The 17053-nt window shown below is 34.2% G+C and overlaps 1 protein-coding gene across 1 annotated transcript; it reads left to right on the top strand.

Moving 5' to 3' along the window:
* Positions 1-650: 650 nt before the first annotated feature.
* LOC125365028 (Y-box-binding protein 1-like) lies at positions 651-16657 on the top strand. Its single transcript, XM_048364882.1, has 2 exons — positions 651-792; positions 16242-16657. Exons 1-2 carry the CDS (start codon positions 651-653, stop codon positions 16655-16657), a joined length of 558 nt encoding a protein of 185 aa, XP_048220839.1.
* The last annotated feature ends 396 nt before the right edge of the window (positions 16658-17053 follow it).

The following is a 17053-nucleotide window of genomic DNA, read 5'->3' as shown; positions in this document are numbered from 1 at the left end:
TTCTTTTAATTCAATTTGAGTCTTATATTGGCCACACAATATAAGTTGTAGCAACTACCTAGCAACTAAAACAGATATCTCAGGATTCCATTTTGATTATTAGAAGAATTGAAAGAAGAAGATTAAAAGTGAACAGGAGTAGAAAAATTGGGTATTTATTCTGCTATACTAGAATCAAGATTTGAAAAAAAAAATTCTTCTAGAAGCCAGCTCAGATAATATTCATTTGGGACAAGAATTCTTCTGGAAACAAATTCAGAGGATTTATATTGTTTTGTGAAGTTTTCCTGTCTGAAAATAGAGAAGAATAAACACATCTTCCCTGGAAGTTCCCTGAACCATATCATCAAAATATTTGTTCTACAACATTTTTTGCATGCTTTTGCTTTATAGATATTTGTTAAAATATCATATTGTGCTAATATAAATTACAGTTTGGTATGAACCATGAATACATTCAGCACACAAAATTCTTTGCTAGAGTTGATATCTTATATTCATGAATTTAAGCAATCAGAACTAGAGACACATGATGCAAGGCAGTGGAATAAGAGCTCTCCCCTTTTGTCTCTGAAGGAGGAGTCATGGTAATGGAGAGAATAAAGGAATGGGAACCCCAGAAGAAGAGAAGCAAGGGAAAACAACAGTAAATGAGGCAAAATAGTGGAGCTCTAGCTCTGCTTCACTGGGTCAGGGGAAAGAAGGGTAAGGCTTCAACAGCACGTGGCCTAAAAGCCTGGATTGGAAACCGGCAGGTGCAGCTGATGGACAATCCCAAATTGCCTGACAGCTGTAAGCAGACAGTGATTCCTCCAGCCTTATGGGCTAGCACCTCATAAGAAAAACGTTCTTTCAAGTCAGCATGTATCATAGAATAATAGACACGAACTTTAGAGCTGGCATAAGACAAACTCATGTCATTATATATAAAGGCAAACCCATCAGAATAACAGCAGATTTCCTAGAAGAAACTCCAAAAACAAGAAAGACCTGGAATATTCAAAGCCTGAAAAAAAATGACCACTCCTAGATGCCTATCATCAAGAAGGCTATTTGTCATAATTGAGGGTCAAAGAAAAACTTTCATGATAAGCAAAAATTCAGAGAATTTGTTATTGGTAGGCGAACATGCCAAAAGATTATTCAAGAAATTCTGCACAGAGGAGTACTTTAAACACCACCAAGAAAATGTGGGAAATAATAAATATCTGTACATGATTATATAATAAAATGATGTTTAGGAATGAGTCAAACATTAGGAAATCAACATGATTGCATGATTGCATGATTACATTGCTTTCCCTATTAACTATTGTAATGGGATCAACTCCCTAATAAAATGAAATACACTGGATGATGAGTTCAAACTAAGTATACATTTGTCTGAATTAGGGAAGGGAAAAGAAGCAACACAATGTTGAGACAAAGGACAAAGGATGAACCAAGACAACAACAATACTCACAAGACAAGATGTTGGAAATGAACTGCCCAATTTGGGGTGGTAGGTTGAGGAGGAGAGAAAGTGGGAGAAAAAATAAGGGAGGGGTAACAAGTTTGACAACGTATGTACTCACTATCTTACTTACATAACTGTAACCCCTCTGTACATCACTTTGACAATAAAATTAAATTTTTAAAAAACTAATATTCAATAATTTCTCAAAAACAATTTTTATCAAAATATTACTATTTATTATCTTTAAGAAGTACATTTTCCAATACCTAATTCCATAATTTTTAGCTCTAGGAATATATACAGTAAAATACATTAAGGACATTATTATGTGTAAGTGAAAGTTAGAATCCAAGTCAAGGAAAGAAGCCAGGGACAGTGCTCAGGCCCTGGCAAAAAGGAAAAAAAAAAGTCAAGGAAAAACCTTTTCCAACAGGTCCTTTAAAAATCCCATTGCTTATGAACAAAGAGATATCAATTACTTGTCTGATATGAAGTTGTGTTAAAATATCCAAATACATCACATAAAAAGCTAAAAGAAAACAAATCAAGCATAATAAGCTGTTGTATATATTTAAAACAATATACATATTGAAAACTACTACAAGGTATTTTTCTGGATATTTTCTAAGAAAAGTAAATTTTGAGGACATTAATAAGACACTAAATGTACATATTATTTTCTGTGACAAGCCGCATTCTACTATAACATTTGGGAAGAGTCAGTTATTCTTCCTGAAACATGCCAAGTATGGGATGATTAAACCAAAGATTCTAAAATCCAAATTAGCAATTTTTGAGTGAAATAACTTTTGAGACCTTTTATCTATTATCTATGGTTCCAGTTTTATTTGAGAAGTGTGGTACATTTCCTAAATGTACATTTTGAGACAATCAATGCATGAAATTTTGATCACAATTTCAAGTGCTATATTCCTTGGAAAAGGAACTAAACTACATTGTTGTTTTTGTGCTCAATATTTTCATATATCCACAGCAAGAATATAAAATCTATCACAAATTTCAAAATCTGGTGGCACAATCTTTTCAATATTTTTTTATTAGGGGAGGATCAAAATTTATTTCATGTTTGTTTTATTATACTACAGTAAATTTGATAAAAAAAAAATTGAAAAGTTCTGGGCTGGGAATATGGCCTAGTGGCAAGAGTGCTTGCCTCCTATACATGAAGCTCTCGGTTCGATACCCAAGCACCACATATATGGAAAACGGCCAGAAGGGGCGCTGTGGCTCAGGTGGTAGAGTGCTATAGCAGCCTTGAGCGGGAAGAAGCCAGGGATGGTGTTCAGGCCCTGAGTCCAAGGCCCAGGACTGGCCAAAACAAAACAAAACAAGAAAAAAAAATTGAAAAGTTCAATTTGTAAAATTGTCTGAAAATGGAGGATATGTGATTACATTTAATTATATTATACATAAGTATGACATATCATAATGTAATAATACATATATATTAGAATGATACAATGTAAAATATATGTATATTACAGCATATTAAATGATACCTGAAACAATACAATATATTCTAAAATACTATTAAATAAATATAAGGTATTTTAATATTCAAATATTAAAATTGTCTATTTTCATTAACATGTATAAGAATTGTTTATAAAATTTAACAAAAAATATAGGTTATATTGTCTTGTTTTGGTTGTATACTAGTTAAGTTTTTTGTCAGGATTTACAATCTTTTCTTTTGATACAAAACTTCACTCAGATATTGAAGTAGATTAAAATAGATGAGTATTTTATAGTTAATTTTCTTAAACTACACATCAATGTCATTACTGTGAAGGCTTCCTGAAATGTACGGTTTTGTTAGAGTGCATATGGTAAGTGGAAATACTATATCAGTATTGTCTCTGAAAACAAAATAGCCATCTACTTTTTAATAGGGACTACAGGGAAAACTAGTGTAAAAAAAGGATTACTACATTGTCAAGCTTCAAATTAAACTATTCCTCTCACCTATTGGTTTAGAAAAGTTTCCTTGCAGTGATCAGTATTGCAGACAGAATGTCAAGAAAACACAGTATGTTTACTTATTGTTATTGGAATTACTGTATTCCAATAACAATGGCAACTGTGATTTTTTCTGTTTTTTTCTTGCCAGTCCTGGACCTTGGACTCAGGGCCTGAGCACTGTTCCTGGCTTTTGCTCAAGGCTAGCACTCTGCCACTTGAGCCACAGCGCCACTTCTGGCCGTTTTCTGTATATGTGGTGCTGAGAAATCGAACCCAGGGCTTCACGTATATGAGGCAAGCACTCTTGCCACTAGGCAATATTCCCAGCACCGTGAATTTCTCTTATAGTATTAAATTATATTTTTTCACTGACTTACTGAACTATTTTATGTAGAATATGGAAAACTCTGAAATGGTTCTCATTAGGCTGACAAAACTAGTTCTAGGTACTAAAGCTTCATCAAAGAGAAGAAAATACATCCAGGAGAAAGAAAATCAATCAGAACCAGGGATCTTAACAACACTGAAATTATTTAAAACATGTTTTTAAGTTGTCACAAGTAACTAACCTATAACAGTAAAAGATATTTAGGTATGTGCCTTAACCATCTATTGCAAAAAGATTTACTAAATAGTGTAATTTATACCAAGAACTTTTATAAATAAAGGGCAGGCCATTTTCTATTCTTAAATACCAAAGAAATTATAGTAGTCAAGTTATTGCTTATAATACAAAATCTTACCAATTACCATAGACCGTAAAATACTTTACATTAACTCTTTTAATTTCCTATTTGCCAAGATTGAACACCTATAAACATAGTAAAAAATGCTTCATTAATTCACTATTGTTTTTTTCTTTTTCAAGATACAAGACAAAATATTTAATTGATCTCTGATATATTATGTGTTTGTAAATCATGCTCACTTCTTTTTCATTCTAGCACAGAATTTCAGTTATTAGAGTTAACACTTTAATGTTTTTATTTATTAGGAAGCATTTTACTACCAATAAACATTGCTCATTTGAATAAATAGTAATATATGCATAATTAATTGTTTTCAAGTGTCTCCACAGGATATTGTGTTTAAATTAAATAAAGAACTCTGTGTTTTTCAAATTAAAATATTCTATATATAAAAAGACTTAATCAGATAGATCACTGCATAGTTATCACTAATATGAAGAGAATTTATCTGTTAATAAAACAATATCCAATTATATGAAAGCATTTATTTGAAATGAAAGTTTATGTACTATTTTTTCTGTGACACCACTGTTATGCTTAGATGTCTTTATTGTTATTATCCTCCAAAGGCTAACAAACACTTACTGGTTGGTTTTGTTCATGTAATACACTTGATAATATCTACTAATGTCTACTTATTGACATATTTCTGATACCCAGGTAGGCCTTGAACCTACAAAAGTAGTCACCATCAGTCAGTCAGTTGGGCTAGGAGTCTTTATTTAGCTGTGCACAGTGTCTGCTTGCCACTACCATGATGGTGACAAACAGCCCTAGGACCCAATAGGCTTGGCTTCTAAAGGCAGACATCACATTTACCACATGCAGATGAGCATGGGGTAAGAATCACATTTACCACACATGTTAGGCAAAGCAAGCAAACAAACATACAGAAGCAGAATTGCTGTTAGTGATGACAATTCCAGTAAACAAAGCAATCAAAGCAATACAATTCTTGGTTCTGGGTGTGACTGGTCTTAATTAGCCGTAAATCTTTCTCTTTCTAGAACTTCCCCTAAACTGAGGGGTCTTCCTCATTCCTTTCTTTTGCCAAGGTCAAGCAGCTCTAGGTCAAGATGCTTTGAGCTGTTATTTGGCTTAGGTTTACCCTTCCCAAGGCCGACTACCTTGTCTAAGCCTACTGTTTCTAGGGATTCAAAGAATGGGGTTTCCCTGCACCTTTCACTTGGTTTCCACAATTTTTACATCACTCACTAATTCCTGTTTTAAGACTATACCAAGCTAGGCACAGTTGACAGACATCTTAATCAGATCACTAAGGCAGGTAAATAGGAAGGTGTGTGGTCAACTGCAGCTACAAAATGAGAGGCAAGATCATCAGCAAAAGATGAGTGCAGACGCTGCAGACAGACTCACACTAAAGTCTGGAAGTCAGTAATATCAAAGCACACTGAGATGGGCTAGGAAAGGGAGTGAAGCTGTAAGAATGGGCAGGATCTATCTGTATTAAGTGGACAGTTACAAGTTTGATCAAGCAAATAATGACTCTGTTGCTTATTAAGTACATCATATACAACAAGGAATCTGATAAAGTTAGGCGGAATTGGATGAATAGGTTTATAGCCTGAAAGCTACAAGGGATTCAGTGTGATAAGCAAATCCTCAGTAAAAATGTAACAATGGATAACGTTGCTATTACATTGCTAATATTCCCATTAAATACATCAATTTAGCTAGACACAATAATTGGTAATTAAGAATCTTCTCATCATTATTTCTGTAATGAACAGAAATACTTTTAGCTAGACCAAAAAGTATCATGTAAGATGAGCATGCCTTAAGAGTGAACACTTAAAGAAAATCAAATTGAGTTAGTAGCTATCCATCATGCATATTAGAAGAAAGTTCACTAGAAATGACTTCATCCATTCTGGTTTCTTTTATAACACTTAAGAAACTTTTTTTCCCTTACCAGAAATAACAATATTTATTCTTTTTCAGAATGCATAGAAATACAGCACAATTCTTCTATCTTCAAAGAGCTTTATAGACAGTAATTTTATTTTCTTCAAAATATACCCAAAAGCTGGGCAGCAGTAACACATGCCTCTAATCCTAGTTATTCAAGAAGTTAAAATCTGATGAATAGGGTACAACACCAGCACAGAGAGAAATATCCATGAGAATTTACTCCAATTTACCATTAAAAAACAGTAAGTGGAGAGGTGGCTAAAGTGGTAGAATGCAAAGCTTGAGTGAAAAATGCTAAGGGACAACACTCAAACCTTCTGTTCAAGTCCTACTACTGCCACAAAAGTAAATAAATAAACAAGTAAGTGAATAAAACAAATTTTTCAATATTTATATCTCTCTTGTGATCTCCATTTCTAATGTGTGTATATGTGCATATCTCCATATATATCATTTTTCTTCAAATCTTATATTAAAAAACATTATTAAATTTAGTTATTTACACTCATTATTGGTATATCGTTGGCTAGGGTATTTTCCTTTTAAGACTGCTCAGTTGAGTCAGCTGATACTTTATTTTAAAGCAACATGGATAAAGAGACAATGGCTTTAAATATTATGACACATAACAAATTTCAATGTGCTGCCCTAGAATTTTCCATTGGAAATCTACATTGCATTCTAAATACACAATAGAATGAAAGTATTGGATGGAATGAAAGACATTATCATTGTTTTTGGATAGTATAATCTGTTAAGAAGATTTTCTCTGAAGAAATAAAACTTAGTTTAGATAAAGGGCAAACCATTGCACCAGCAATACTCAAAAGACAGTATGTTGAAAATGAACTACACAACTGTGTGTGGGGGGGTATATTGGGGGAAAAGGAAGGTCAGAGAAAAATGAGCAAACGAGTAACAATTTTGACAAGAAATATACTAATACCTTCCATATGTAACTGTAACCACTCTGTATATCACCTTGACCGTACGATTAAATAATAATAAAAAAATTAAGTTTGGAATCAAGAATAGTGGATAGCAAATGTCTCATCTTATTAAAAATCAACTTAGTCATTTTATTCGTCACAAGAGGAATTATGAAAGAGATTAAGAATATACAAAGCTGGCAGGGGCTGGGAATGTGGCCTAGTGGCAAGAATGCTTGCTTTGTATACATGAAGCCCTGGGTTCAATTCCCCAGTACCACATATATAGAAAATGGACAGAAGTGGAGCTGTGGCTCAAGTGGCAAAATTCTAGCCTTGAACAAAAAGAAGCCAGGGACAGTGCTCAGGCCCTGAGTGCAAGCCCCAGGACTGGCAAAAAAAAACCAAAACCCAACTATATAACTTTACTGAAAAAAATGCCTGGGGGCATACCTGGAGGACTGCCTATGGCCATGGAGGACTGCTGGAGGCATGCCTTAGGGCATTTCTGGGAGCATCCCTGGGGGCGTGCCTTAAGGCATCCGTTGGATGCCATTTCATGGCATTGGATACAAATGGCACAACTGGCATTGTGATTCAAACACAGGAATTATTTTAAGATACATAAATGCTTTCAAGGAAATATTAAGAAATATGTTTGCATTTATCTTCAAAACATTACTAGGTGTAATCCCAATATTATGATGAAATGATTTCTTTAATATCTATACTTCGGGGGCTGGGGATATAGCCTAGTGGCAAGAGTGCCTGCCTCGGATACACGAGGCCCTAGGTTTGATTCCCCAGCACCACATATACAGAAAACGGCCAGAAGTAGCACTGTGGCTCAAGTGGCAGAGTGCTAGCCTTGAGCGGGAAGAAGCCAGGGACAGTGCTCAGGCCCTGAGTCCAAGGACTGTCCAAAAAAAAAAAATATCTATACTTCGGGAAAAATTTAGTCTTAAGAAATATATAAGACTTTCTGTATTCACGTATACGTACAGAATTATCTCCATGCTTGTATCTATTCTGGTTTTTAATTTTTTTTTAATTTTATTGTAAAGGTGATGTAAAAAGGGGTTACAATTGCATCAGTCAGGTAATGACTAAAATATACTTAAAGCTAAAAATACTAGCCTCCCCAAAAATAAACCTTGAGAGAGATAACAAAGAATTGATAAATTAGCTAATGATATGTAGACTTCTCAGAAGAAGTAAAATTGCCAATAGACATATCATGAAATGTTCATCATCTCTGAACATAAAGGAAATGCAAATGTAAACAATGAGATTTGGCTTCACCCAAGTTAGAATGACCAATATTTATTTATAATGCATCTTCCTTATTTTTGACATTTTTTTTTCCTGAGAGTGTTCACTCAGCATTCAGTTTGAGTAATGTAAGATTTAGGGTTAGGGACCAGTGGCTCATGCCCAGAATTCTAGCTACTCAGGAAGCTGAGATCTGAGGATTGTGTTTAAGTAGAAGTACATGCTTACATTCCCTCCTAGGAAATTTTGTGAATATACTGAGACAAACAGAGGCTAGAAATAATAAAATCTAAAAATTCATAGTTAGGTTTGAAGGAGAAAGTGTATATTCATCAAAGAGTCAATATGTATTAGGATTTATTCATTTTTTAAAATACATCATAAAGTTCACTCTCTACAATGTATTTACATGTTGAATTGAAACATCTTTATATGACTATTTAGGGGTAATTGGAAAAATAAAACATTGCTAATAATATAGCAATAATAATGTCACAGCTTTGAGATCCAGATAATTGTTCCATATAATACAAATTTCTTTACTTATATTCAAATACAATCACTTCTAGAGGAAATATTGTATAGGTAAATATAGAATTTCCCTCCCTCCCTCCCACTCCTTCCTTCCTTCCTTCCTTCCTTCCTTCCTTCCTTCCTTCCTTCCTTCCTTTCTTCCTTCCTTCCGTCTCTATCACCATCCATCTCTATCCCTCTCTCTGTCTATCCCTTTGTCTCTCTTTTTCTTGCTTGCTTCCCCTCCCTCCCTCTCTTCCCCCTCCCTCCCCCTCTTACCTTCCTTCCTTCCTTCCTTCCTTCCTTCCTTCCTTCTTTCCTTCCTTCCTTCCTTCCTTCCTTCCTTCCTTCCTTCCTTCCTTCCTTCCTTCCTTCCTTCTTTCCTTCCTTCCTTCCTTCCATCCCTCTTTCCATATTTCTTCATTCCTTCTTCCTTCCTCTCTTTTTTTTTTGCTTCTGCCTTTCCTTCCTTTTGTGCTGGTCCTAGAGCTTGAACTCAGGGCCTGAACATTTTTGCTCAAAGCTAGCACATTTGAGCCACAGTACTTCCACATCTGGCTTTATGGTGTTCAATTAGGGATAAGAGTCAAAGACTTTTCTGCCTGAGCTGGCTTTGAGCTGAAATTTTCAGATTTCAGCCTCCTGATTAGCTAAGATTACAAATGTGAGCCACCTGCTCCCAACTAATTGCAATGTATTGTTTTACTAAATGGTGATGTGTGTTTGGTAGGACAATGACTCATTGTTATATCTGTCCTCAGACTATTGCAGGTTGTGATGTAAAACATTACATAACAATAGAAAATTCAGTTAAGGCTACAGACCTCAATCAAAGGCGATTCTCCTTTGCAATAGCTAAAGGAGCAATAATATTTTCATGCTTAACTTCAATTTTCAAAATTAAGCCTAGCAAGGCACACTGAGATATGACAAAATACAATAGGCTAATACTCTCAACAATGACTACAAATGTGAGCCTCTAAATTTGGTGGAATAATCAATATCATCAATATAGAAAGAAATAATGTAAGTTTACTAAGCTATGTCTTAATGGAAGGAAGATTGATTTAAAACACAGATGATATTTAAGAAAATATTAGGGCTAAGCACTCATCTGTAGTACAAAATTAAGATAATCACCTCTATGAAGAGGAAAAATAATAGTGTGATTAATTTTTAGAGACATAATGAGAAAGTATGAATATAGTCACAATAGAATGCTTGCAACCATATAAAATGAACAGGAAATATTTTGAAATTATTTTGGAAAGTGAGTAAGAAAGAGTATTATAAGGGATAAAATTGATTCAAACATATTATAGACATGAGTGGTAATTTAATAATGAAATCCTCCTCTGTGTAACTAAAGTAACATCATAAAATAAAAGAATATAAGAAAAAAAAGAATATAAGAGGAAAAAGGAAAAGAGCATCTACATGCAGAACTTGATATGAACTTACAGAAATAATAGTACCAGTAAAAAGTAGGAGATGTGCTAATATTTTTTAAGTAAAATTGGATATATGTACATTTAGGCCATATAGATAATATAAGATAAAATAATGTATAGTAAAAATATAAAAGCATATAAATAATACATAATAAAAATAAAATATATAAAGCAAATAAAAGTAACTCTAAAAATATCTAAGGAAAATAAGAAATGCTACACTAAAGCATGGAAAAATATTTTTCCTACAGTATTCTCAATATTATGTAACTATTCTGGAATCCAATTTCTAGAAACACCAGTTCAAGACCAACCCATGCAGAAATCTCTGAGACAATGTATGCAAAATAACCACCAAAGAACTGTACCAGAGGTGTGATTTAAGTGTAAAGCACCATCTAAGCAAGCTACCTAAGCAAGCACAAGGCCCCAGATTCACAGATCCCTTGAGTTAATTAAAACTCTGATAATGCCAAAAAGCAAACAGCCCAAGTGTTATCCTCAATGTTTTTATGATGAATACAAATTTTATTCACTCTAACATATGCAACAAATTACCCAACCTTGGGGTTTAAATTAACCATCTTTCACTAGTAAGGCAGACTGTCACTTAAGCAATGTGTCTAGTTCTTTTGGCTTTACATTATTTTTAAGAGTATCAGTCTCTCTCTTCCTGTCCAGGCCAGTCTCAGACGTCTAAGAGTCTACGTATGCTTCCTAAATAGCTGGGATTACCAGAATATAACACTGTGCTCAGCTTTCGTTGGTGAGGTGATGAGTCTAACTAACTTTTGTCTAGGCTACTCTTGAATCGCAGTCCTTAAATCTTCACCATTACAGTAGCTAAGATTATAGAATTGAGGCAATGAACTCAACCAACCAACTCTGATTGCTAATATGATATATTTAAGAGTTTAACATTATGTTCATGGTTAAACAAGTCCAGGTCTGGATCCTGAATATGTTAGCATCCTACATGAATGACCAGGCACCCAAATTTTCTGTGCTACTCTGTTTAAACTAGGAAGATCTAGTCGGCTTAACAGAGCACCACAGAATATGAACTGAATTCATATTGTCACCATTCCTAGAACACATTTTCAAATTCCCTGACTGTATTTGATTGTTTAGTTCTTCCTGTAATATAACTATGTAAGTTTCTAAAGAGATTTAGATTAGTATTGCTTTGGGAAAATGTAGCAGTTATCCAAGGACACCGGAAGCAGAGTAAGTAGTTCCTATAAAATTAGGTATCAGATATGATCCAGGTCAAATGAACCCATCCTGGATTTTATTTCTTCCATGGTGATTTCCTACCATGTAGAAAAGCCACCTGATTACTAACTTCACAGGCACCATTACTCTGGTGAGTTTCCAAAGTCAGAAATGTGTTCTTATTTCCAGGTTTCTCTCCTTTACCACTAAGGAAACTAGTTTCTTTGGGTCCTATTTCCTCAGGCCATCTCCTGATTACAGAGTTGGTGGTCCATTAATTTGACAAATGAAGACATCCTAACGCTAACACAAATTTATTTAAGCTTTTGGGCATCTAAACCAAGTTTATAACAAATCTTATGGGGATTATAAAGAGAGGTGTGGAACTAATTTTCCAATGGCTAACTTAACTGGGTTTGTGGCCATTCCTTTCTTCTCCAACACATTAGGTAAATAAAGGGTCTGAAGGGAATGGCTCTCATTAATGTGTATTTTAAAAGGGGTAAAATACCCCACTGTTTCTCCTCTCAGTGTTGATATAAATGGAACACTGAAATGTAAGTGATCGCTGAATTTTCCAAGTTCCAGTAGGCTCTGGCATCGCTTATATTGTTTTTCATTAAATGCCTTAATTGATACACATTTATCTTTCATAAGATTTCTTTCCATTTATCTTTCATAAGATTTCATATATCTTTCATACGATTTCTTTCCATTAAGATTACTCATTAAAAAAGTCTTTACAATTTATAAAAATTGGCAATTTAAGTAATTGAGTTATGTATATATGTACATATATAAATATAACTATATACATATGTGACATATCGTATGGTCATATTTTTCTACCCCAATATACTTACATATAGTGAAAGATAGTGGACATCAGAAACTACAGGTTTTAGCAATTATTGGTTTGTATGTATATGTGGTTCCATGTTTGAAGAGTTTGAAGAGTAATATGAAAATATGTATGTGGCTACAATTGTAGTATAAAATAATCTACAAAGTTGACACATGTCTGCAAATCCCAATAAAATATCACTTACTAGTAGTCACTAATGTGAATAATATGAAGATAATTAAAATATTGTCATTACCTTTGCAGACATAATAATAATATCTGAATTAATTTATTAGTTCATATTTATTAATTTAGCCATTCTGTAGAAAGGTCTATAGACATCTGTACAAACGCTTTAGAAAGAAATACGATTTTATAAAATCACTAAGAAGAGTTGCTATGATTATCTGTTTATATGATGAAATAGCAGCCAGATCTTATTTGTACAAAGACATATAAATCTCTAAAGCCAGAACTGAAGTGAGCTAGCAGTAAGCATGCTTTCTTCTTTCTCTTTATTATCTGGGAACACTAAAGTCATTTACTACCATATCCAAAAATTATAACTACCTAGCTAATGTGAAAATCAAAAGATAATTTGTATTTTTAACTCACATTTTATGCAATGGTTTTTTTTATACTCTGACATTCTTTTTCTTAACATCATTAACAAATTGCACTTAGATTCTAAAAGAAGAATCAGTAAGTCAAAAGATTTCCAGAAATTGACAAGAAAACAAAAGTGAAGATTTTTATTATTAAGAAATGACTTAAAATTGATTCAAACTGTCATAATACTAACTGTAATCTAGATAATATATGCCTTTGTAAAATATTCCAGTTAGTTATCAACTGGAAAGTGTCTTACTTTAAGCCTGAAAATATTCACTTTTGCATTGCCTAGATGAAAACCCTGATCACTGTTTCAGTTTAAAACCAGAGACCATTTAAGTATCTGAAGACAGTGATCACTTATTTTCCCCCATATAAAATAGCACATTCTTCCTGAGTATAAACACTTGGGCATTTGATCTAATACTTTGTCTTGGAGAATGAAAAATTTCCTACATTGAAATCTGGGCTGACTACCATAATTGTTTTTTGGTTTTTGGTTTTTTTAATGTGAATACCTACAAAATATGCAAGAATGTCAAATGATGCCATGTGTTTAAAAATCCATATAACCATTCGACTTGGAGACCTGCTTGTATCACTAGACTTTATGAATATTGGTTATTCAATATCCATCAATTATAGTTAAAAAGGAAAATATACTACCAAAAGAAGAGAATATCTATTCCACAACTAGTCTAGTATTGAGTATTCCCAGTGGATTAAGTGCCACTCACCAAAAATGTATTGTCTTCAGCATGTTTAGTTGTATTCTACGTCTTAGGGGCATTGTTATAAAAAAGCCAAACTCTATCTGCTTTCAAGGACATATTATCAAGCAACGGAGAAAAGCAACACAATAATTTTATTTTATTTTTTTTTCAAATTTTTATTATCAAACTGATGTACAGAGAGGTTACAATTTCATACGTTAGGCATTGGATACATTTCTTGTAGTGTTTGTTACCTTGTCCCTCATGCCCCCTTCCCTCCCGCAACACAATAATTTTAAAATAATAAGGAAAATTGAAGTTGATGGAGTCTTGTCCGGGGTGGGGGGTGGGGAGGGCAAACTCCCAGCTTTCTGGTGCTGCTTGCCATTCCTCCTGGGCCCAGGCGACAGATCCTGTCTAAGTTCAGCTTTGAGGAAGGGGATCTCCACTTGGTTCCTGGAAAGATTAAATGTACAGCTACCCTATTAACCAGCAATTCCACCCCTGGACATTTATCCAGTAAAACACAAACAGCACCCCACTAAAGCGACCAACACAACTATGGTCATTGCCGCCTTATTTACCAGACATAAGATATGTAATCAACACAGATGCTTTTAGTGGAGGAATGTATCCAGAAAATGTATTATATCGATTTACATACCTGTGTGCAGTGGAATGCTATCCACCCATCATAAAGAATCCTACTGTACCATGAGGAAACGGAAAGTTTGGGGAAGATTATATCCAATGAAGTAAGAGAGACCCAGAGACTCACAGTTTGCAAGATTTCCTTAATTTGTGGTACGTATTATGTGACTATAAATCTACAAATAAACATACTGGATGTTAAACAATAAATACATGTTTAGTACAGTTTTATTTCATTTGTAACTGAGAACAAGTCTATTAAATAAACACATTCTATTTTAGTTTAGTCATTTATGCTTTTTAGACATTTTTGATATTTCCAGTTTCTGGTTTATTCTGCACAATAACTCTTATGCTATAAACACTATACACAGTTTTCTTTGTGTCCTTGTTCTTAATTCTTCTCTCTTTCTCTCTTTACATATATATATATGTGAGTAAATTATTTGTTTTTTATTTATGGCATCACTGTTTTAAAGGACCTTCTTTGCTCTACATTCAACCAGGAAAGCAATTGTTATATGATCTTGGATTGTTTTTGTTTTGTTTGTTTACTTGCTTGCCTTCCTCCATCTCTCCTCTCTCCCATCTCTTGATATGTTTCCTCCAATCCTTTCTTCCTTCCTTTCTTCTTTCCTTCCTTTGTACCTTTCTTCTTTCCTTCCTTTTCTTCTTTTCTCTTATCCTTCTTTTCTTTCCCTTCATATATTTTCATAATGAGTGTGAAAAACTTTTCTGTGGGGCTTGTTATTGTCTGAAAGCATGTGGAATCCATCCATACATACATCCATACACACACATATACACATACATAAACACACACATACACACACACATACACACATGCATTGTTATCAGGAGCACACTACGTAATCCATAAATCCCTGACCCACCAATACAGCGTAGTGGTAATTTTAATTGTTATCATGTTTATTGGGTCTGTAATTTCTTCCCAGGTATCTTCTACATACTCATACTTAACAACCAATTGGCTTCAACACCACTCTCTACAAGATAGGTGTTTTTATTACCCTAATCTTTTAAGTTAGGAAAGTGAACAATGAAGAGCTCCATTAATTTGTTACAAGTGATCAAACTGTTAATAGGAAGTTTAGATTCTTGCATGAAAAGCAGTGTTCCAAGGCTTGACTACAAGAAGTTCATTTTATACTTTTGATACACATAAAGTGATTTCAAAAACAATGTGCCTCTGTTAAGGTAAACTTAGGTTGTGCATTTTAAGGATAAAAGATCAAACATTGAAAGATAAAATACCCATATAATAAAAGCACCTCATAACAGTTCATGATTTTCTGATATTAAGAAATACTGGATAAACATACTCTTCAGAATCTTTTATTTTTATATTGCTACAAAATAATTGGTTTATTTAAACAAGAATGTCCACATATTTTGTTTTTCTATATACAATGTAAGGTAGTAAAGAGTATAGAAAAAGGAGCTTTGAAATTCACAAAGGCCATCGTCTATAAAGGTAACTGGAATTTTCCCTTAAAAGAACAATATTTCAATGAATTGATGTTGTAGCTGAAAGGTCACTGTGTACTTCCTTTGTGAAATGTTTTCAATTTAATTAGAGTGCATAGGATTGTGTATTGAGGCACTAAGTACTTTCTCAACTATTTTATCTGAATGCTGACCGTAACTTGCTCTGTCACATATCTATCTGTTTCTTTGAGTTGTAATTTGATATACCAAAAATTACTGGCTTAGGATATTCATGTACTATTTCTTCTAAGTACTGCCCAACTAGATCAAATTGATACAATATTTTGAAAATCCTCCCAACCCAAAATTAGCTTTAAACCTGGTAGTATTAAGTATGTTTTGGGCTTTCATTTGGAAACTGAACTCAGTTCCATCACTGTCACATCTCTTGACATCTTAAACTAATTGAAGTTATAACAGGAAGCAGTGAGAATGAGGGAACAGAGAGAGAGAGTGCTCCTGAAGGCCAGGCCCAACAAGGTAGGCCCTCGGAGCTGTCTTCCAACCCACCAGTGCAGAGAGAAGAGACAGAGGGTGCTGACAACCAGGGTGCTGGAGAACAAGGTAGACCAGTGAGACGGAATATCTATCAGGGGTATACACCACGATTCCGCAGAGGTCAAGAGCCTAGAGAGGATGGTGATGAAGAAGATAAGGAAAATCAAGGAGCGGACACCCAAGGTCAGCAGCCACCTCAACGTCGGGACCGCTGCAACTTCAGTTATGGACGCAGATGCCCAGAGAACCCTCAACCACAAGATGGCAAAGAGACCAAAGCAGCAGAGAATTCGTCTGCTCCACAGGCTGGGCAGGGCGGGGCAGGGTGAATGCCAGCTTACTATCTTTACCATCATCCGGTTTAGTCATCCAACAAGAAGACATGAGTATGAAATTCCAGCAGTAAGAAATGAACAAAAGATTGGCGCTGAAGATCTTGAGGTTTGTTTTTTGCCCATTGACCAGATAACTAGAACTATCTGCATCTTCTATGCAACATGGGGTTTTTATTATTCTTATCTAAAGAAGTCTCTTTTTCTTAATGGCAAGTGTGTGTGTGTGTGTGTGTGTGTGTGTGTGTGTGTGTGTGTGTGTGTGTGTGTGTGTTAAAGCCTGGTTTTCCTCAATACACCTTTAAAGTCTCTTAAATTGTTTCATATCTGGTCAAATTGAGATTTTTTAAGAACTTCATTTTTACTTTGTAATAAAACTTTACAACTTGATTT

The sequence above is a fragment of the Perognathus longimembris genome, chromosome 16 (genome assembly GCF_023159225.1).
Source record: "Perognathus longimembris pacificus isolate PPM17 chromosome 16, ASM2315922v1, whole genome shotgun sequence".
Classification (NCBI taxonomy): domain Eukaryota; kingdom Metazoa; phylum Chordata; class Mammalia; order Rodentia; family Heteromyidae; genus Perognathus; species Perognathus longimembris.
Note: the sequence above shows the minus strand (reverse complement) of the source record. Positions and strands in the feature narration are given on the sequence as shown.